The sequence below is a fragment of the Rattus norvegicus genome, chromosome 1 (assembly GCF_036323735.1).
Source record: "Rattus norvegicus strain BN/NHsdMcwi chromosome 1, GRCr8, whole genome shotgun sequence".
In the NCBI taxonomy this organism is placed as follows: Eukaryota; Metazoa; Chordata; class Mammalia; order Rodentia; family Muridae; genus Rattus; species Rattus norvegicus.
This window is the reverse complement of record NC_086019.1, coordinates 211,542,304-211,564,367: the sequence shown is the minus strand read 5'-3', so window position 1 is coordinate 211,564,367 and position 22,064 is coordinate 211,542,304. Positions and strand designations below refer to the sequence as shown.

General features: G+C 45.8%; 1 protein-coding gene across 2 annotated transcripts; it reads left to right on the top strand.

The window, feature by feature from the left end:
- Positions 1-13: 13 nt before the first annotated feature.
- On the top strand, positions 14-21,176 carry Ccs (copper chaperone for superoxide dismutase). Of its 2 annotated transcripts, NM_053425.1 has the most exon segments (8): positions 108-197; positions 487-559; positions 6,797-6,934; positions 7,823-8,000; positions 8,452-8,512; positions 20,531-20,608; positions 20,679-20,782; positions 20,880-21,176. In NM_053425.1, coding segments are annotated over 8 exon segments (825 nt in total). In that variant the 5' UTR covers positions 108-158; the 3' UTR covers positions 21,034-21,176.
- The last annotated feature ends 888 nt before the right edge of the window (positions 21,177-22,064 follow it).

Here is a 22,064-nt window from a genome sequence, read left to right as displayed (position 1 = left end):
CCGCTACCGGACGGCTTAGATCTGGGCCCCAGCGAGCGCACGCGCCAAGGAGGTGGAGCAAAGGCGGCCCCCGAGGCTCCGCCCATCCCACAAAGCTGAGTTGCGTTGGTCTCTGGACCCTACCGGTTGTGTGGCCCAAGCGGGTGACTGCAGCCAGGATGGCTTCGAAGTCGGGGGACGGTGGAACTATGTGTGCGGTGAGTGAAAGCTTCATGTGGAGCCTCGCGTAACTTAACCCTTGGGGTGATCGTTATCTTGGGAAGCCAGGAAAGAGCAGGCTTCTGGGGAGGTGAAATTCCGGGGTTAGGGTAGCGATGCCCCTCATAATGGGAGTGTGGGAGGGTGAGACCACTATCCTGGAATGCTCATGAGATAGTTAAGAAGGAATTTGAAGAGAAATCATATGCAATGTGTGCTTCGAGACATAGGGGAGGTGGAGAATTGGGATCATGCCTGACATGTTCTTCGGCCTTGCTTCTCTCACAGTTGGAGTTTACAGTACAGATGAGTTGTCAGAGCTGCGTGGACGCTGTGCACAAGACCCTGAAAGGGGCGGCGGGTAAGAGCAGAATAAATCTTTCTGGGATCAGCCCAGGGGTTTGTGTTTAGCAGTCTTCCCGTTGCACAGATGCATAAAGAATGAAAGGAAGTTTCTCAAAGTCCCAGGGATGTGGGGGCAGAGCCTAGAGTGCAGGCTTCAAGCTTCTGTGGACAGAGCTGTCTTCAGACACAGCCTGTCCAGCCGCTGAGCATCATGGAACTAGCCAGAGTATATAAAGCACCTCCTACGAAGGGCGTTCTTGGGGGGGACACTTGAGTTCTTGCTTGGGAAACAGCACAGTTCTGAGAAAGCAAACAGCATCCCTGGCCCAGTTCAGTGAGCTTAAGCCAGGGGGGTCTGCAGGAGACCTATCAAAAGAGGAAAGATATGAAAAGCAGAGTCATTTCCCTGACACTGGAAACTGGCTTTTTTTGTTTCTGCTGAATGTTAATTCAACTTTTCAGCCTGTATAGATTAGACACTGGGGGCTTCTGAGGAAAAATATTTACCCCTGTGCTTAGGTAAAGATCACAGAAGCTTTACCAAAGGGGCATTCATAGAACACGTCCCTGGGATGCCATCGTGGCAATGGGAAGGAAGGAGGTAAGAGTCTGAAGCCAGGACACTGGTCGGAGGAGGATCAGGTGTGTAACTGTGAGACAGGTGCACTTTGGAGTTCGATCTGTTTACAGTCAGATGCCCTCTTTGCCACACACTTGGACAATGACTTCATGTTTATTTTCTTTTCTTTTTTCTTTTTTTTTCGGAGCTGGGGACTGAACCCAGGGCCTTGCACTTGCTAGGCAAGCGCTCTACCACTGAGCTAAATCCCCAACCCTATGTTTATTTTCTATGCTTCTGTTTCTGCAGTGTTTGAACAGTGTTCATAACCCAGTTGTTGTCACCAGGGGTGAATTAGTTGATACAAGTTTTGGGCCTGTGGTGAAAGCCCACTCCATTTCAGAGGAAAGGGGAGAAAAGCTACAGGCAAAGGTGTGTTGTAGGAAGGAGATTGGGGAAACTGATTGTTTTGTTTTGTTTTATTTTGAGATAAACTTTCTCTACATAGCCCTGGCTTTCCTGGAACTAATGTGTAGACCAGGCTGGCCTCCAGTTCACAGACACCTGCTTACTTTTACGCCCGAGTGCTGAGATGAAAGGTGTGTGCCACTATACCCAACCTGGATTTATTATTAGAGAGTGTGTTTATGATATGCTTTGGGGAGGGGGTTGTGCAGGTGGAGGTCAAGAACAACTTCAGAGTTGGATCTCTGCTTCCAGTTGTCAGTTGTGTAGCGAGAATAGTTCACCCAGGGCTGGAGAGATGACTCAGTGGTTAAGAGCACTGGCTGCTCTTCCAGAGGTCCTGAGTTCAATTCCCAGCAACCACATGGTGGCTCACAACCATCTGTAATGGGATCTGATGCCCTCTTCTGGTGTGTATGTACTCACATACATTGAACAAACAAACAAATCTTTTAAAAAAAATAGCGTGCGCGCACGCGCACACACACACACACACACACACACACACAAACAAAACCTGAGCAGTTCACCTGCCTGACTTGGGATGATTTTTTTTTTTTTTTGGTTCTTTTTTTCGGAGCTGGGGACCGAACTCAGGGCCTTGCGCTTCCTAGGCAAGCGCTCTACCACTGAGCTAAATCCCCAACTCCGGGATGAATTTTTTTTTAAGGTTTATTTTTAAAATCTTTTTTTTGTATGTACGGGTGTTTGCTTGCATGTGTACCATGTGTGTGCCTGGGGCCAGGAAGATGGCTGAGTCAGTAAAAGTGATAGCTGCATCAGTGTGAGAATCGAGGTCAGATTCCCAGCACCTGCGTCAATGCCACACTGGTGTGGTAGTCCACCTATGGTCCCAGGCTTCAGCAGATAGACAGGGATCCCAGGGCAAGCTGGCTAGCTCGACAAGCCAAATCAGTGAACTCTGGGTGCAAGTGACAGAACTTGTCTCCACATAAAAGGTAGAGAGCAATTAAGGAAGACAGATGGCCACCACATGCACCTGCACAAGTATGTGCCCTCACACTCAGGTACATGCATGCATACACGCATGCATACTACACACATTTATACACCGGGGGGGGGGCACCTTGGCTTCTATGTGGAAAGCTACTAAAACAGTGGTTCTCAACCTACATCGGTCAAAGACCATTGTAAAACACAGATTCATATGATTCATTATGGTAACAATTGCAGTTAGGAAGTGGCAACCAAAAATAATTTTTTGGTTGGGGAATCACCACAACATGGGGGCACTGTATTAAAGGATCACAGCATTAGGAAGAGTCAAAAATAGGAAATCCATAGATAGGGTTCATGAGCAGGCTAAGGAGATGTGAGGTGTCTAAGAGAAGTGCTGAGGCCTGAATGTGTTTTGCACACACAGCAGATAAGGTTTACTGATGGTCTGGCCTGGGCATAGCATGGATTCCTAGACCCAAGATCTCCCAGGAGGAGCTGATTCTGTGCTCTGGATGTGGAAGGGCCAGAGCAGAATGTTTCTTGTGACTATCCCCTTTAGAATTGACTCAGTTGGTTAAGAGCACTGATTGTTCTTCCAGAGGTCCTGAGTTCAAGTCCCAGCACCCACATGGTGGCTTACAACCCTCTGTAATGAGATCTGATGCCCTCTTCTGGTGTGTCTGAAGACAACTACAGTGTACTTATATATAAGAAATAAATCTTAAAAAAAAAAAAAAAAAGGATTCCCGACCTCACTCTGAAACAGAAGGAGGTGGGGCTTCCAGTGGTGTGGTAGGTCTGTTTGGCAGGTGGATCTTGGAGTATAGCCAATCCAGCCTTTAGTGAGGGCTCAGTGGAGAGGAAACAGAAGGGCAGTTACTGTAGGGCACATGTGAAGGGCTTCAGGGATGATCACCTCCCATGACTTTTAGGAAGAGAGTAAAGCTCTCTTTCCCAAGGTCTTGGGCAACGTTCTCCCTCAGTGTATTCTGTAAACTGAAACTCTCCTGCTCAGCTAGGAGAAAGCCAAGCAGATTTCACTTACTGAGGCCAGAAAACATGGTTATATGCAGTCTCTTTTTGGTGAATAAAAAGCCCACAGATGCCTTGAAATTGCTCTGTGTCCAACCAAAGTCCCACCTGTCTGTCTTCCCCAGCAAGAATGCTTCTTGGAAAAACATTGGAATATGTTACTTTTCAGTGGAATGGCTCCAACTCCATTAGCTCTTCACTTACCTTTCCAAAACACAGTTTAAGCAAACCTGGCTTCAGCACTACGTCCCTTCAGTGTCATGGGCTTATAGTCCTAGCACTGTAGAGGCTGAGATTGAAAGAGTGTGAATTCAAGGCCAACTCGAATTGCAAATTGAGACCATGTTTCATGAAAGGGTGTGTGTGGCTCCTCAGCTACAGCCCGATGGTTCAGTGGTTCAGATGCTACGCCTCTTGCGGAGAGCCTGTGTGGTCTCCAGATCCATGTCAGGTGGCTCTCAGTTACTTGTCACTTTACTTTCAGGGGATTCGAGGCCCTCTTATGGACTCTACAGGCACCTGCACTTGCACACCCCACCCCCAACATAGACATAAAAACATAATTAAAACTAAAATAAGCCAAAGTGCTAGAGAGATGGCTCAAGAGTTATGAGCACTGGCTGCTCTTCCAAAGGACTCAGGTTCTATTTCTAGCATTCTGGCTCTCAACTGACTGTAACTCCAGTTCTAAGGGATGTCCTGCTTTCTTCTAGTCTCCACAGGCACTAGGCATATGTGGTGCACAGACATATGTGCAGGCAAAACGCTCACATTCATAAAATTAAAAAGATTAAAAAGATTTATTAAAAGTCATAATTCAGAATAATATGGCATTAGTTATGCAAAAACTTCTCCATAAGAATGCAAGAATTATCTCGTAGGATTACATACCCTGAGGTGACTTCAGGGATTTCAAGGGTAATAGGACCCTATTGGCACTTTTTTTTTTTCTTTTTTTTTCGGAGCTGGGGACCGAACCCAGGGCCTTGCGCTTGCTAGGTAAGCGCTCTACCGCTGAGCTAAATCCCCAGCCCCCCTATTGGCACTTTTAGCTGATACACTGTGATGGTTTGTATATGCTTGGCCCAGCCCCATTTGGAGGTGTGGCCTTGTTGGAGCAGGTGTGTCACTGTGGGTGTGGGCTTTAAGACCCTCACCCTAGCTGCCTGGAAGCCAGGATTCTGTTAGCAGCCTTCAGATGAAGGTGTAGAACTCCCAGCTCCTCCTGCACCGTGCCTGCCTGGAGGCTGCCACGCTCCCGCCTTGATGACAATGGACTGAACCTCTGAACCTGTAAGCCAGCCCCAATTCAATGTTGCCCTTAGAAGACTTGCCTTGGTCGTGGTGTCTGTGCACAGCAGTAACAGGGTTCTAGGAGTTCTAAGATACACACTTACTTTAAATTTGATCTCTGTGGACCACATATCGTTCCAGTCTTCACTGAGTTGACAGCCTAGTGAGGGAAGTAACGGAGTGTAATCAGAACAGAGCGAGTGCTCAGCTCTAGTGCGAGCGCAGTAGATGTGTGTGTGTGTGTGTGTGTGTGTGTGTGTGTGTGTGTGTGTGGTGTTGGGGAGCCCCAGGAAGCATGGGCTAGGTCTTCATACCATGAGTAAAAAGCTTGGGGTAATTGTTTTTGCGCTGTAACTAGGGGTGCCTGAATTTCAGTTCTGCAATCTATATACTTTCAATACATTGCTTCATTGCTCTGCACTTTGATGTCCTTATCTGTAAAAGAGATAAATTCTCGGGTTATCCTGAACATGAAATGGAACAATCCAGATAAAGCACACCAAAGAGGACTCAATGGGCTGTGAGATGGCTCATCGATAAAGAACACTGGCTGCTCTTGCAGAAGACCTGGCTTCAGTTTCTAGCACCCACCACATGGCAACTCACAGTGGTCCAGGGGAACCCTAACTAAGACAGGATGGACCATCCTGTTAGGGCCACTGCAGCCACTGCATGGAATGCATACACATAAGTAGTCAAAGCACGCATCCACATAATCAATAAATCTTAAAGAAAAAAAGAGAGCTTAGTCTATGGTGCATGCTCAGTGTCAGCTCTTAGGATGGGAGCCATGGTCCTCCTCAATGTGAGTAATAGCTTTATTGTGCCAAAGCTCATATGCTATAAAAGTCACCAATCTGAAGTGTATGGTTCACTTAATTCATTCCCTGGGCTGCCCAGCCATCTCCTCTATTATATATTCATTACCTTATAAAGAAATCCCCTATCATCTATCACTTTCCTGTTCCTCCACTCTACCCTCTATTCCACTTCCTGTCTACACATTGGCCTGTCTTGGACATTGCATACAAGTGATATTATATGATCTATGCAGCCATTTCTGCTGCTGTCACGTAGCAGAATGGTTCCCTCATTGGGGCCACAGTATGTGTTTGTGCTTCACATCTTGTCATGCAGTGATGGACACCTGGTTAGTGTCCACCCGTTGGCTGTCTTGGATAATGCTAATATAGCCAGCCCACTCTTAAAATTTCTTTACTTGGGTTGGGGATTTAGCTCAGTGGTAGAGCGCTTGCCTAGCAACCGCAAGGCCCTGGGTTCGGTCCCCAGCTCCGAAAAAAAAAAAAGAAAAAAAAAAAGGTTCAAAATTTCTTTACTTACTAACTGCGTTGGGGACACACATGCCACAGCATGTATGTGGAGGGCAGAGGACAACTTTGTGGAGTCTGTTCTCTTCTTCCACCTTTAGGTAGGTTCCAGGTTAGCCCACTTTTATAAAAAAAATTTTTTTTAAAGACGAGTATTCCATGTTCCAAAAGTCTGGGGTGCTAGTACATACCTGTAATCCTAGAATTTAGAAACTGAAGCAGAAGAATTCGCCTCAAGTTTCAAAGCTGACCTGGGATAAATATTGAATTTCAGACCAGCTTGGACTACAGAGTGATACCCTGTCTCAATAAACCAAAAAGTAAGATAGCATCTGACCTGTAATAAGAACTCAAAAAAAAAAAAAAAAAAAGGAGTGGGAGTGCAGCTCAGTGATATCAGTGATAGAGCACTTGCCTAGTACGTGAGAGGCTTTGAGTTCCATCCCCCACCCCCCACGACTCACAAAAATACCACACCCAAGTTCTTAATACTAGAAGGACGCTTCCAGGTTTATCTCTGGTCATATGAAGCTTTGTAGCATTGGGGCTAGGAAAGCCCTGTGCTACCAACATGTGGTGCTGGCCCTCTACTGACCGCTCCCCCTCTCTCTGCCAGGTGTCCAGAATGTGGAAGTTCAGTTGGAGAACCAGATGGTGTTGGTGCAGACCACTTTGCCCAGCCAGGAGGTGCAAGCGCTCCTGGAAAGCACAGGGAGGCAGGCTGTACTCAAGGGCATGGGCAGCAGCCAACTAAGTGAGTGATTGCTCATAGTCTTGCTTTTGGCCTTTGGGACCGGAGGTGTGGAGCAAGAACTGGGATTAATCTAACCATGAGTCTTGGGACTGGGCTGGATTGGCTTTGGGGAATTATGATAGTGACGTGAGATTCCTTCCCTGCTCTTCCTGAGCCACTGAAAGGAATGGATGTTGATCTGTCTGAACAAGAGTTAAGGCTACTACCCAAATTCTTTTAGTCAAACTAAACAAGCTCACACACACCATACCATGCATCCCCCCCTCCCCGCCCCCGTTAGACAGGGCTATCTCCCTTAAAGCAGGGTTTAAGAAAATATCATTGGGGGTTGGGGATTTAGCTCAGCGGTAGAGCGCTTGCCTAGTGAGCGCAAGGCCCTGGGTTCGGTCCCCAGCTCCGGAAAAAAAGAAAAGAAAATATCATTGAACATAGGAAAAAGTGGGGCTTATATAGCCAAACAAAACAAAACAAACAAACAAACAAACAACAAAAACAACCCTATAAGGCTAGGGGGGTTCCAAGAGGTTTGGTAACTTGGCAGAACATCTCAAAATTACTTGGCAGAGCATTCTATCTTATCAGGGAGGAGGTTAGGGTAGAGGGTTTGGGAACAAGTTAAATTCCAGGAAATAGGGGTTGGGGATTTAGCTCAGCAGTAGAGCGCTTGCCTAGGAAGCGCAAGGCCCTGGGTTCGATCCCCAGCTCCAAAAAAAAGAACCAAAAAAAAAAAAAATTCCAGGAAATATGTCAAGACATGGTTAAACCCAAGTTTTACAGAAAACAGGAATGAACTTATTCTGACCTTGTAACCAGATGGCTTTAATTGGACAGGCTGGTCCATTGGGGTGGGGTGGCATGGAAAGACAGTGAGCATTTCCTGCCTTGCAGAGAATCTGGGAGCAGCAGTGGCCATTATGGAGGGCAGTGGCACCATACAGGGGGTGGTCCGCTTCCTACAGCTGTCCTCTGAGCTCTGCCTGATTGAGGGAACCATCGACGGCCTGGAGCCTGGGCTGCATGGGCTTCATGTCCATCAGTATGGGGACCTTACGAAGGACTGCAGCAGGTAAGTCATCCTTAATATCCCGGTAGTGTCTTCAGCTACACACTTTCACATTCTGTTGTCTTCACGAGTATTCTCGTGGGGGCGCAAATACACAGACCTCGTGCAGAGATCAGGAAACTGAGGCTTATAGACGTTAAGTGGCATATGAAAGGCTTAGAGGATGTAAAATCAACATCTGAGATACAGGGAAGGAAGGGGCCCTGTGTCTAGTGGTGTCTTCTATAATATGATTGGTTGTTTACTCCTCTGCATCTCCTGAAGCAGAAATTCACAGAAGACACAATCCATGTGCTTAGTTTCTATGTTTTTTGCCCTTATTCTGGCACAGAATAGGTCTGTTTGTTGAATAAATGAATGAGTGAATGGATGAATGAAGAACAGAGGTATACTGTCAGAGAAGAGGGTCTAGACACAATTATTTGGATACCTATCTGCTACTTTTCATCCTTAGCTGTGGGGACCATTTTAACCCTGATGGAGCATCTCATGGGGGTCCTCAGGACACTGATCGGGTAAGTGTAGGTTTGGGCTGGGTTTGGGCATAGAGAGAATCCAGGGACTCAGAGGCAGGCAGGCAGTTCTTGGGCCTTGCTCTGTGATTGCTCTGTATGTGGGTCTTTCCTTGTATCTGTTGTTGATTAGCTTACCAATTTTACCTGGTAAGTCTTGTGAGCAGGGCCCTAGGGATACAATGGTGTACACCCCAGTGCCTGCCCCAAGGAAGCTCAGTTTAGCAGGGGAAATTCCATGTACAAAGATACTCTTGGTAGGGACCCTTGGAGCTCCATTCTTTTCTGTCTTTTATTCTTTGTCCCCTCTGTCTCTTCTTCCCTCAGTCTTTTTCTTTCTTGTGCTAAGCACGGAGTCTAAGGTTGCACACATGCTAGGCAAGTCCTCTGCCACTGTGCTGCGTTTCCAGCAATACTGAGGTTTCGTTTTTCCACCGTAGAATTCCTTTCCTGTCTTCAGGGAGTTTCTGCCACATTAGTGATCTCTGTCTTACATTACTAGTACATCTGTACTAGTAATTATTCAATTACTTGATTGAGTAGGAAGGTCAAAGAGGAGCACAGAGGTCGTGGTAGAGGACAGTTCACATCATGGTAGCCAGAAAACAGAGAGAAAGGTCACAGGAAGAGGACAGACAAAATGCAGCCCTAAAAGACATTTCCCTATGGATCTATTTCCTCCAACAAAACTCCCACCTCTTACCCTCCACCATCTCCCAGTAATGCCAACATACCATAAATCTATCAAGGGGTGAATCCATTGATTATGTCAAAGCCCTCATGGTTTACACATCCATAAGTGTGCTTTACAAATACCCTAGGTGTTTGTCAGTTCAATCAAATTGATAACTAAAATTAGCCATCACAAGATCATTGCTTTCTTGCTCAGAGATTTTGTGTTCCTTAGTGTTCTTTTAAGATCCCTCACAGGGGGGGTTGGGGATTTAGCTCAGTGGTAGAGCGCTTGCCTAGCAAGCGCAAGGCCCTGGGTTTGGTCCCCAGCTCCGAAAAAAAGAAAAAGGAAAAAAAAAAAAAAGATCCCTCACAGGGGAGTGCATCCCCTCCCTGTACTTGGAGTAAAGCCCTAAGGCGAGTTCTGGTTCTGAAACCTAGAGAAAAGACAACTCCTTCTTCGATCCTCTCAGGACTCCAGAGTTTGTCTTAATTTTCTATCATTTTTTTGTTTATTTGAGATAGTATCTCAAGTAGCTCAGGCTGACCTCAAAATGGTTAGGTAACCAAGGATGGCCTTGAAGTTATGGTTTTCCTTCCTCTACCTTGCCAATGTGACAAGCATGAGTCACTGTGTCTTGCTGTCTATCTTGATGTCAGTCCACAACTTCCTGGCACAAAATCAGTGGAACCATGGTACAAGCTCGACCGTCCCAATCTAGTAGAGCCGTGGTACAGTGTGAGCATTCCTATCTGCCGGCCCAGATCATGCGTTCCAAACTCGGAGACTCTATTAAGCGCTTATTTTTACTTAGGAGTGCTCAACCAGTAAAGTGTATGAAAATGTTCTAGAATTGTGGGGCTAGACAGATGGCTTGGTGGTTAAGGGTGCTTGCTGGTCTTTCTGAGATGAATTCAGTTCCCAGCAGCCATGTTGGGTGTTTCACATTGCCTGTAGTTCCAGATCCAGGGGATCCAACACCATCTTCTGGTTTCTACAGGCACCTATACACACTGGGGTACACACGCATATCTAGAGATACAGACATGTGAAGAAGATAAGGATAAATCTGTAGAGCTGAGCATCATGGTGCACCTTCAGTCCTAGCATTTGGGAGGCAAAGGAAAGCAGAGCACTGTGAGTTTGAATGGTCTGCACAGTGAGCTCCAGGCCAACCGAGATATATAGTGTAAACTTGTCCCAAAATTATTTTTAAAAGAAAATATTCTAAAATAGAACAGAGCACCACCACCAACAAAGTACACAGAAATAAGACATGCTGGTGTTGAATATTTCATTACCTGTGTGTGTGTGTCTGTCTTTCCTTTATGGTTTTTCCAGACAGAGTTTTTCTGTGTATTCCTGGCTATCCTGGAACTTGCTCTGTAGACCAGACTGGCCTCAAATTCAGAGACCTACTTGCCTCTTGCCTACTTAGTGCTGGGATTAAAGGTGTGCTCCACCACTGCCCAATGCTTAGTGTTTCTTTTTTTTTTTTAATCTAAGTTTGTTTGTTTGCTTATTTATTTATATATTTATTTATTTATATCCCAAACACTTTCCCCCTCCTAGTGCTTCCCTCACAGAGTCCCTTCCCCTCCTCCCTTCCCTTCTCTGAGAGTGTGCTGCCTCTCCCTGAATCCTCCTCCCATGGTACATCAAGTTTCTGCCAGATTAGGCACACCCTCTCCTATTGAGACCAGACAAGGCATCTCTGTTGGGGAGTGGATACCACGGTCAGGCTACAGCTTTTGGGAGAGTCTCTGCTCCAGTTGTTGGGGGACCCTCATGGAGGCTGGGCTGCATATCTGCTACATATGTGCTAGGGGCCTTGTTCCAGCCTGTGTATGCTCTTTGGTTGGTAGCTCAGTCTCTGTGAATTCCCAAGAGTCCAGGTCAGTTGACTCTGTTGGCCTTCCTGTGGGGTTCCTATCCCCTGCCTATGTTTCTCAATGCATTTAACTAATCTTTTAGGCCTTTAACAGCTCTGTCTTTTTTAAATGGTCATAGTACCCCCTCTCTGCTCTGAGGTGAGATAGACATGTTCTTTTTGAATGGTCCATTGCACAATGCCATGCTTGTAAGTGATGTTGCTTTGAATTTAATGCCACTAATATTGGGGCATAAAATGACAACTTTTTATTATTGTTGGGTTCTGGGAATTGCCACTCAAACCATCAGTCTTAGTTAAGCAAAAAAAGTTTATTGAACACAATGGATGTCCAGGTCCACAAAAAGGAAAAACCTAATTGTGGCACTTGTCTGTGCTTAGGGCAAGTATTTTATATGAAAAACCAGGTTCAAAAGTTAAAACACGGGGTTGGGGATTTAGCTCAGTGGTAGAGCACTTGCCTAGCAAGTGCAAGGCCCTGGGTTCGGTTCCCAGCTCTGAAAAAAAGAAAAGAAAAAAAAAAAGTTAAAACACAAGCAGTGGGGTTGGGGATTTAGCTCAGTGGTAGAGCGCTTGCTAGGCTTTCTGCCTCCTTGGGTTTTGAAGGGTGATGGTGAGATCTGCATATGGATGAGGCTGAGGTAGGTTGGTTGCTTTGGCAGAGGAAACCATCTAGGTCACAACAGAGCAGAGATGTTCCTGAAAGGCAAAAGACTGCCTTGGGACTTGTGTCCTCACCCACAGACCCTACTTGGGACAGGGGATCAGAAGGAAACAAAACCAAAGAGGACTGTCCTAGTTATAGCAACACGTGCCTGAAGTCATAGCATTTGGGAGGTTGAGACAGGAAGATTAGTTTAAGGCCAGCCTTGGCTACATAGCAAATTCAAGGCTGCCTAAGGTCATATGTGATCTTGTCTCTAAAAGAAAAAAACAAAAACAAAAACAAAACCCTCCCCGCCCCCAAAAGCAAAACAGGGGGGTAAAGGTATTTATTGCCAGGTCTGACAACCTGACTTTGACCCCAGCAACCTACATATTAGAGAGAACTGTCTCCTGTAAACTGTTGTCTGATTTCTATGTGCTCATGTCTGTGTGTACATGAACATCACACACACACACACACACACACACACACACTAAAAATGTAAATAAACCAAAAAGTAGTCTATTTATAGAGCATATACTTAGCATGTATAAGACTCTAGAATTATTTGATTTTTTTCCAAAGATGAAATAAGGAATGAACAAGAATGTAGGAAGGATGGCACAGGGTTAGCAAGTTGGTTCTTCATCCAGGTGGAACTGGAGTCGCATGGGAAACGACATCCAAGCCAGGCTGTCTCTTGCATTTCCACTAATAGTCCCATCCCATCCCATCTCACCTCCTTTAGCCCTCTGAAGTATAAAGGAGACTTGCCATGTGTCTTAGTCAGGGTTCTCAGAGTCACAGAACTGATGGGCAGTCTCTATATGGTAAGGGAATTTGTTATGAAGACTTCCAGTCTATAGCCCAACTCCCCAACAATGGTCAGGTGTGAAGGGAAGCCCAAGATTCTAGTAGTTGCTCAGTCCCACAAAGCAAGCAGTTGAAGAGCAAAACTTCCTTCTTCCAATGTTCTTACATAGGTCTCAGGTGGGTACCACCATGCCTGGACCTGGGACTTGCTTTGTCCCAGGTGACCTTGAACTCAAGAGATCTCCTTGCCTTAAGCTCCTGGGATTCATAACCACTTTGCCTCAAGATCTTCATACCAAGATTTAGGTCAAAACCTTGTATCTCCCAGCCTCAAGATCATCACAGGTGAGCCTTCCAATACTAGATTGTAGTTCATTCCAGACATAGTCAAGTGACAACCAGGAATAGCCACTACAATCCACCCCTTGTCAACTTGACACAAATAATATCTCACATCCATATGAAACAATAACAAGGTCAGGAATATGCCTAACATGATATAACTATTCTTTGTACAATCGCAAACGCATTTGTAATCTACAATGGTGCAATGTCCCTTGGGAACATTCTTTTAGTATCAAAACTTAAACACCAATTGATGTTAAAGAAATTGGAAGAAAGCATAAATAGCTATACAAATGTGTTCTTAGCAAAATAAAGCAGAAGAAGCATTCGAATTACTTTGTAATTCTCGTCTTTGGTTATGTGGCCTCAGCTGGTATTTATAACTACTTTCCTCCACTACCCACTCTGTATTTCCTCCACCCTCTGCAAGCCCTCAGCAGGTCTTGGCTCTTTTCCTGGAGGAGTGGCCCATACCTTCATTCCTGATGTGTCTCTCTCCTTTGTCATCCTGCTTGGAGCAGGCTGTTGTAGTTTCCCATTGACTTTAATCACAGGACATGGTGGTACTAAGAGACGCCCTAAGGGATCTTCTTCACTCCAGATATAATCCTTCTTACCTCTATTGTGTAGAGGCAATCCAATTTCCCCATGGTAATCTGGATCTATCACTCCTCCTAATACTGCTATTCCTTTCTTAGCCTGTTAGTTTAAGGGCATTAGAAGCCCAAAATGACCAGGGGGAAGTCTGAACTTCCAGTTCAATGGAATGATTGTTTTGGCTCCTGGTAGGAGCACTTCCCCCTCTAGAACCAAAATAGATAGGCCAGTGGAACCTAGAGTTGTGGGAACAGGAAGCAAAAAATTTTCCTAGAGGGTAACAAGGAGTGACAGTGAGTGGAATTATTCCCTTTTCCACACCTTGATTCCTGGCTATGGGAGAAACTGTACCATATATCAGAGCTGATTCAAAGCATATACCGCCTTCTGAAGGACTCTGTCCCAGCCATCCATGTGCTGCCACCTAATTGGTGCTGTAACTGCGTCTTCAAAAGGCCATTCCATCTTTCTATCAGACCAGTTCAGGGTGATGGGAAACATGGTAAGACCAGTGGATTCCATGATCGTGGGCCCACTGTTGTACTTCTCTGGCTGTGAAATGAATTCCTTGGTCAGATGCATTACTGTGTGGGATAACATGACAATGGATGAGGCATTCTATAAGTCCATGGATAGTGGTTCTGGCAGAAGCATTATGTGCTGGAAAGGCAAATGTATAACCAGAATAAGTATCTACTCCAGTAAGAACAAAACATTGTCCTTTCCATGGAGGAAGTGGTTCAAGGTAGTCAACCTGCCACCAGGTTGCTGGCTGGTGCCCTCGAGGAATGGTGACGCATCTGGGGCTCAGTGTTGGTCTCTGCTGTTGTCAGATCGCCATTCAGCAGCAGCTGTAGCCAGGTCAGCCTTGGTGAGTGGAAGTCCCTGTTGTTGACCCCAACCATAACCTCCATCTCGGCCACCATGGCTACTTTGTTCATGTGCCCATTGAGCAATGACAGGGATGGCTGGGGGAAGAGGCTGACTGTCCACAGAACGGGTCATCTTATCTACTTGATTATTGAACTCCTCCTCAGCTGAAGTCACCTTTGCTGAGCATTTACATGGACACAAATATCTTCACATGCTTTGCCCGTTTGGAGAGATCTATCCACACACTTCTTCCCCAGAAGCCTTTCTCACCAATTGTCCAGTCATGATCTTTCCAGGTCCCTGACCATCCAGCCAATCCATTGGCTACAACCCATGAGTCAGCGAACATTACATCACAGTGAATTGTACACGTGGCCATTTCTTCTTCCAAACAAACTGCAATGCCATGTGTACTGCCTGAAGTTGTTCCCACTGTGAAGATTTCCCTTCACCTGTATCTCTCAGGGCTGTCCTGGAAAGGGGTTGTAAGACTGCAGCTGTCCACGTCTGGGTGGTGCCGGCATAACGTGCAGAGCCATCAGTAAACCAGGTCCTACTCTTCTTCAGTCAGCTGATCACAGGAAACACCCCATGAGGCTATAGGCACATGCTTGGCAGCAGTTGGCTTTGGCAGTAGAGACCATAGGCATTAGAGCAACTTCTTCATGTAACTTGCATGTGCCTTCAGGACCTGCCCAGGCCTGATCACGTATAAACCACTAACACTGATAATAGACTGCTGCTGTGCACGTCTTACTTTATGACTTGGCGGGTCTGATAACACCCAGCTCATGATGGGCAGTTCATGTCGCATGGTAACTTGGTGTCCTATTGTCAAATGTTCAGTTTCCACTAAGGCCCAATAGCAGGCCAAGAGCTGTTTTTCAAAGGGAGAATAGTTGTCTGCAGAAGATGGTAGAGCTTTGCTCCAAAAATCCCAAAGGTCTCTTCTGTGAGCCACCTACAGGGGCCTCCAGAGGCTCCTAACAGCATCTCTGTCTGCCACCGACACCTGAAGTACCATGGGGTCAGCTGGATCATGTGGTCCAGTGGTAGAGCAGCCTGGACCTGATGAAGAGCTTTCTCCTGTTCCAGGCCCCACACAAAGCTAGCAGCTTTCTGAGTCACTTGGTAAATGGGCCCGAGTAACACACCCAAGTGAGGACTGTGCTGTCTCCAGAATCCAAATAGACCCACTAGACGCTACGCTTCTTTCTTGGTGGTGGGAGGGGCCAGGTGCAATAACTTATCTTTCACCTTAGAATATCTCTGCATGCCCCACACCACTGCACTCCTAAGAATTTCACTGATGGACATGGACCTTGAATTTTGGTCAGATTTATTTTCCATCCTCTGATATGCATATGTGTTACCAATGAGCTCAAAGTGTTTGCTACGTCCTGCTCACTTGGTCCAAGCATCATAATGTCATCAATATAGTGCACCAATGTGATATTTTGTGGGAGAGACAGATGATCAAGATCCCTTCTAACTAAGTCATGACACAGGGCAGGAGAGTTAATATATCCTTGAGGCAAAACTGTAAAGGTATACTGCTGGCCTTGCCAACTGAAAGCAAGTGCTTCTGGTGTCCTTATGGACAGGTACTGAGAAGAAGGCATTTGCTGGATCAATAGCTTCATACCAGGTACCAGGAGATGTGTTAATTTGCTCAAGTAATGAAGCTACATCTGGAACAGCAGCTGCAATGGGAGTTACTACCTGATTTAGTTTCGGATAGTCAACTGTCATTCTCCATGATCCATCTGTCTTCTGCACTGGCCAGCTAGAGTTAAAGGGAGATGTGGTGGGAACCACCACCCCTGCATCTTTCAAGTCCTTGATGGTGGCAGTAATTACTGTATACGATACTGGTTTTGATTCACTATTTTCTTTGGCAAAGGCAACTCTAAGGCTTCCATTTAGCCTTTCCAACCATAATAGCCCTCACTCCACAGGTCAGGGAACCAATGTGAGAATTCTGCCAGTTTCTAAGTATATCTATCCCAATTATATATTCTGGAACTGGGGAAATGACCACAGGGTGTGTTCGGGGACCTACTGGTCCTACTGTGAGTCGGACATGAGCCAAAACTCCATTATCACCTGTCCTCCATAAGCCCCTACTTTACCTGGAGGACCACGATGTTTCTTGGGGTCTCTTGGGATCTGTCAGTTCAGAACCCGTATCTAATAGACCTGGAAAGTCTGATTATTTCCTTTCCCCCAGTGTAGAGTTACCCTTGTAAAAGCCTGTAGGTTCTTCTAGGGAAGAACTGGAGAAATGCTAATAGCAAAACTTTTAGGTGTCTTATCAAGATTCTTCCTCAGGGGAACCTGGCCACCCCTTTTTGCAAGGGGTTCTTGGTCTGCAAACTGACTCATGTCTGGAAACTGATTCACTGGCTGTGATTGCCTTTTGCCACGATCCAATGTAGCCTTTCATTTGTTTGAGAATTTTTCTGCTTATACAGATCATACAGATAAGCAGTAGGCTTCCTATGTATTTCATGCCTGGAAACATCATGACTGATTAGCCAGTACCAAAGGTCCAAAGGAGTCATGCCATTGTAAATTTCACCTCTCCTGTGCTGGCCATTATGGGCTATGTCATTATAAGTGTTGTTTTGCCTGCACTGTCCATTATAATAACTACGATCACCTTGTCTCTGGCGATTCAGTGCTGTCACCTGGCCCTTGTTACTTCAGGGCCCAATTGAACCCATTGCATTTAATCCATCCAATTGAGCAGCAGCATCTCCAACCCTAAGGTCTGGTACAAGGAAAAGGGCAAGAACAGAACCCTTCAAGTGTGCTAGTGCCCCTCTCACCAGTTTTTGTCTTATAGGATCTGTGAAGGGCATAGCTTCTGGGCCTTCCCATTGTGGAGGATTAGGTTTTATACAAGGTAACCACTCTAGCTTTGCAGTTTCCCTGAGCCTTAAAATCCCTTAGTCAACACTAAGACAAGGGATATCCAACTCCTTTTCAGTAGGCCATCTTTTGATAAATGCTTCAGCCAACCATTCAAACAAACTTCTGACACTTTCACTGTGCAAGCTTTCATATTAAACCTAGACTCTCCACTCAGAGAGCCCCTATCAATGAAGTCAACCTGATCTAGTTCTATGTCCCTTCCACCATTATCCCACACAGTTAAAATCCATTCCCACACATATTCCTCAGACTTCTGCTTGAATGAATTAGCAAATTCATTAAGCTCCTTAGTAGTGTAACACATTTCCTCATGGACTACACTGTCTACCTCCCCTCTAGGGGCCTGCTTTGCCGTGAGTCTGGTTATAGGTCTAGAAGAAACTATTGGTGGGCCTTGAGGAACATCAGTATTGTCTTGTCTGGCATTTTCTTCAGAGAAAGTCACTACTGGTTTATCAAACACTGAGGGATTGATTTCCTTGTGTGAAAAAGGCATTTCAGGGTTGGAGCTGAGGGTACTTCTTCCTCAGGTGGGTTAAACCCTTGAGAATCTGAAGATTCAAACTTCTCTGCTTCAACAGGGTCCTCCCATACATCCCCATCCCAAGTTGTAGGATCCCATTCTTTGCCAATTAATGCCCTTACTTCAACTGCTGACACCCTCTGAGGCTAATTCTTCAAGAAAGAACTTTCATTGTAATCCAGCCAACCTTATAAGAGGGCTTCAGTTTGATTTTCTGCAACTCGAGCTCTGTGGCTGCTGGAGAGAAGATTCTCTGCAAGGACACACTTAGGAATCTTTAGATTGTTTACTTGCATCTGGAGCTGTTCGATTTTATCATACAGCTCATTCTTTTCCTTCATCAATTTTTCCAGACATACGAAGAGCAACAAGCCAGCACAATCATTTTTCTGATTTCCCCCCCAAATTTGTAGAAAATTTTGTACACCAGGTCACCTAATTCATCACCAGTTAAAGTTGATGGGTCAAGATAATCAAAGGCAGTAGCCTCTAAGTTTGAAATATAGTTTCCACCACAGGCCTTCAATATTCTATGAGCTCTCAGGAGAGAATATCTGGAGCGGTTTCAGTAGTTGAAGGTGCTGATGAATTATTTTTTTTCTTTTTCTTCTTCTTTTTTTTTTTTTTTTTTTTTTTGGAGCTGGGGACCGAACCCAGGGCCTTGTGCTTGCTAGGCAAGCGCTCTACCACTGAGCTGAATCCCTAACCCCTACTTATGAATTATTAGACCAACTCCAGATTCTTAAAAGATTCATCCTTATACTTCTGCTCCTCTAGAACAACTCCTGGTACCAACTTATGTATTAGTCAGGGTTCTCTAGAGTCATAGAACTGATGGGCAGTCTCTATATGGTAAGGGAATTTGTTATGATGACTCCCAGTCTATAGCCCAACTCCCCAACAATGATCGGCTGTTAATGGAAGTCCAAGGATCTAGTAGTTGCTCAGTTCCACAAGGCAAGCAGGTGAAGAAGAGTGAATCTTCCTTCTTCAATGTCCTTGTGTGGGTCTCCAGCAGAAGGTATGGCTCAGATTAAAGATGGTAACCTTGAACTCTGAGATCTCCTTGCCTTAGTCTCCTGGGATTCATAGCCACTATGCCTCAAGATCTCCATGCCAAGATCCAGGTCAGAAACTTGTATCTCCCAGTCTCAAGATCTGGTTCACAGGTGAGCCATCCAATTCTGGATTGTAGTTCATTCCAAATATGGTCACTTTGACAACCAGGAGTAGCCATTATACCATGCTCTATTTGAAACTCCTCTTGGTTCCCCAGGTCCCAAGCGTGTAGGCTGGGCTCAGCATCCTGCAGACATGAAGGCCTCTCCAGGTCTACCTGCTGTGTATTTAAGGGAGGGATTGAAAAGGCTGCCTTTCCTTAATTCCCTTTCAAGATCATGCCTTCAGTTACTCTGCTGCCTTCTTCAACCCCAGAAACAGTTGGCAAGGTCCCCGTCATCTCCACCTTGGCTCTCCACCATTAAAGTCTTTAGCATAGGGAATTGTGACAAAAAACAAAACAAAACAAATCATCATCATCAACAACAACAAAAAAACAGGTGCCAGCTATGTCAGCTGTGCCTACAGACAAGATACAAAATAAAGTTGAAGCCAAATTTGTTTGTTTTGTTTTGTTTGTTGTTTCTTGAGACAGGGTTTCTCTGTGTAACCTTGGCTGTTCTGGAAGTCACTCTCTAGACGAGGCTGGCCTCAAATTCATAGAGATCTGTGTGCCTCTCAGGGCTGGGACTAAAGGCATGAGCTACTATGACTGTAGAAGCCATTGTCATTCTTCACTGTGCAGCAGTGATACAGCTCAGCCTAGCCCAGGCATTTGTGTCTGCCCGTGAATCATGTTGGGAATGTTTGATCTGTACAGATGTAGGTTTCTGAGGCTTACTACTTGGGTCCTGACCCCTCAAAACTCTATCAATTTCTCACTCTGTTCTCTAATGACCTCTGATGTATTGTAGGCTCTTAATGTATGGCTGGCAGAATGTCTTACAGTGGGAGTGTATAAGTGCACTTACACACACACACACACACACAGGTTGACTTCAATTATCCTTCTTTATTGCTCTCCATTTTAATGTTTTTGAGATAGGGTCTCTTCATGAAAACTGAAGCTTGTTGTTTTCACCAGACTCACTGACCAGTGTGAGCCCCCAGGTTCTGTCTCTGCACCCCTAGCACTGTGATTATGGGCACGTACCTCCGTGCTAAGCTTTCACCTGGGTGCTGGGAACCTCAGCTCTGCCTCACCCCCCACTTTCATGACCTCCATTGAGCCATCTCCCCAGCTCTATGGTCTTTTCTTTTTTTCTTAACCTTTAAGCGAGAAGTAGGCAAAGCCATCATTTTGCCCACTCTCTCATATTTCTCCCCTCTTGTTCCTTGAGGCTGGGAGTTAGAAAAGTAATACTGGCCACTGTGATGTTAAGAAAAGTTAACTGTAGCCACCTTAAGCCTCAGGGAATGGAGGTTGGCCTAGGGATCCCCAAGCTCCTGAACATTTGGACTTAGGAAGGACAGGCAGTCAGCTGACTGGCGATGGAAGCCACGCTTGGCAATAGGCTTGTAGGGAGAGAGGTTGAGTCTGACTGGGAATGCTGGCTCTTTGCAGCATGGTGTCTTTCTGCTCAGGATTTCACTCCTAAGAAAGGGAGTGTCTGGTGATCTCTGAGTCTGTAAGTTTTTCTCTTCCCTATTGGGTCTCATTTCAGCACCGGGGAGATCTGGGCAATGTTCACGCTGAAGCTAGTGGCCGAGCTACCTTCCGGATAGAGGATAAACAGCTGAAGGTAAGGTGGGAAGAATGTGGGGACCCTCCTTGAAGGACTATGGAGACCAGGCTGTTGTTTCCCTTCCAAGGTGTGGGATGTGATTGGCCGCAGTCTGGTTGTTGATGAGGGAGAAGATGACCTGGGCCGGGGAGGCCATCCCTTATCCAAGGTCACAGGGAATTCTGGGAAGAGGTGAGTTATGCTACCCCCAGCAGGAGGGGGTGATATGCCAGTGGGGCACATGAAACCCTGAGGAGACCTATGCTGACCATAATACATCCCTCCATAGGTTGGCCTGTGGCATCATTGCACGCTCTGCTGGCCTTTTCCAGAATCCCAAGCAGATCTGCTCCTGTGATGGGCTCACTATCTGGGAGGAGCGAGGCCGGCCCATTGCTGGCCAAGGCCGAAAGGACTCAGCCCAACCCCCTGCTCACCTCTGAACAGAGCCTCCTGTCAGGTTATTCAGTCCTCCTAGCTGAACATCTTCCTGCAGAGGGAGCCTCAAGCCCTTGCTTGTATAGGCCTAAAGGGCAGATAGGCATTGTTGTATCCTGAGCAAATTAAATTGTTATTCTCATATGGCATTCTGTGTCTCTGTGTCTTTTAATGGGCTTAGTGAGTAGAGTCTCTCTGCTGTCTGTATCCAGAGCTACCCCTTGGCTTTGTTAAGTCCACATATATCCTGAGTATTCCTCATCCTCTTTGGAGTCATGATAAAGGGCCACAGCATGTCTGTTTGTGATCTCCCTGGGTCCCTCACTATTAATGGATAAAACTAAAAGAACTCTGGACCTTTCTTTCCTGGGCCCCATGTCTCCATGAGATCAGGGATCTAGCATTAGGTCCTTCCTCCCTGTGGATGGACCCATAATATGGAAACAGGGAAACCACAGTGGCCCTTTTCTTCTCTCTTGTTAACTGAGTATCAGAAAAAAGAAAGCCAGGCCAAGAAGACAGAGGAATGAGGCAGATGCCCAGAGGGAACTTAAGAGCTGCTGCAGAGTCCCAGCCACTCTGCCATCCCCCAACTGGGTCACTGGATAGCCAGCTGCTTCCTGTCCTGGAATTTAAGAGGTACACTTATGTCCCCCTGCAATGCATTAAAACCTTGATTTGCCTTGAGTTGATTCCTTTTACTCGTTTTGTGTACGTGTTCCACATGCATGCAGGTTTGCGTGTGTATTTGCATTGCATGTGGAAGGGAGTTAACATCTAGTGTTTTCCTCAATTGTTTTCTGCCTTAAATAATGAAGCAGGGTCTGTCATTTGAACCCAGAGCTAGCTTATTTGGCTAAGCCAGTTTTCCCACAAAACTCTTTCTTCTCCATCTCTCCAGTGGTGGTCACCATGACTAGCCAACATTTATAAGGATGCTGGGAATCCAAACCTAGGTCTTCAAGCTTTAGTCATTGCCATCTCTCCAGAGCCTTTTACTCGTTTATGGATTTTATGTGTATGAGTGCTTTGTATG

What these genes read in the sequence shown, in the direction of transcription:
- Ccs (XM_039092800.2), top strand. Translation starts at nt 159, where the DNA reads ATGGCTTCGAAGTCGGGGGACGGTGGAACTATGTGTGCG. An exon ending in ACGGTGGAACTATGTGTGCG is followed by an intron (nt 198 to 486) that starts GTGAGTGAAAGC and finishes CTTCTCTCACAG; the next exon opens with TTGGAGTTTACAGTACAGAT. An exon ending in CTTACGAAGGACTGCAGCAG is followed by an intron (nt 8,001 to 20,530) that starts GTAAGTCATCCT and finishes GTCTCATTTCAG; the next exon opens with CACCGGGGAGATCTGGGCAA.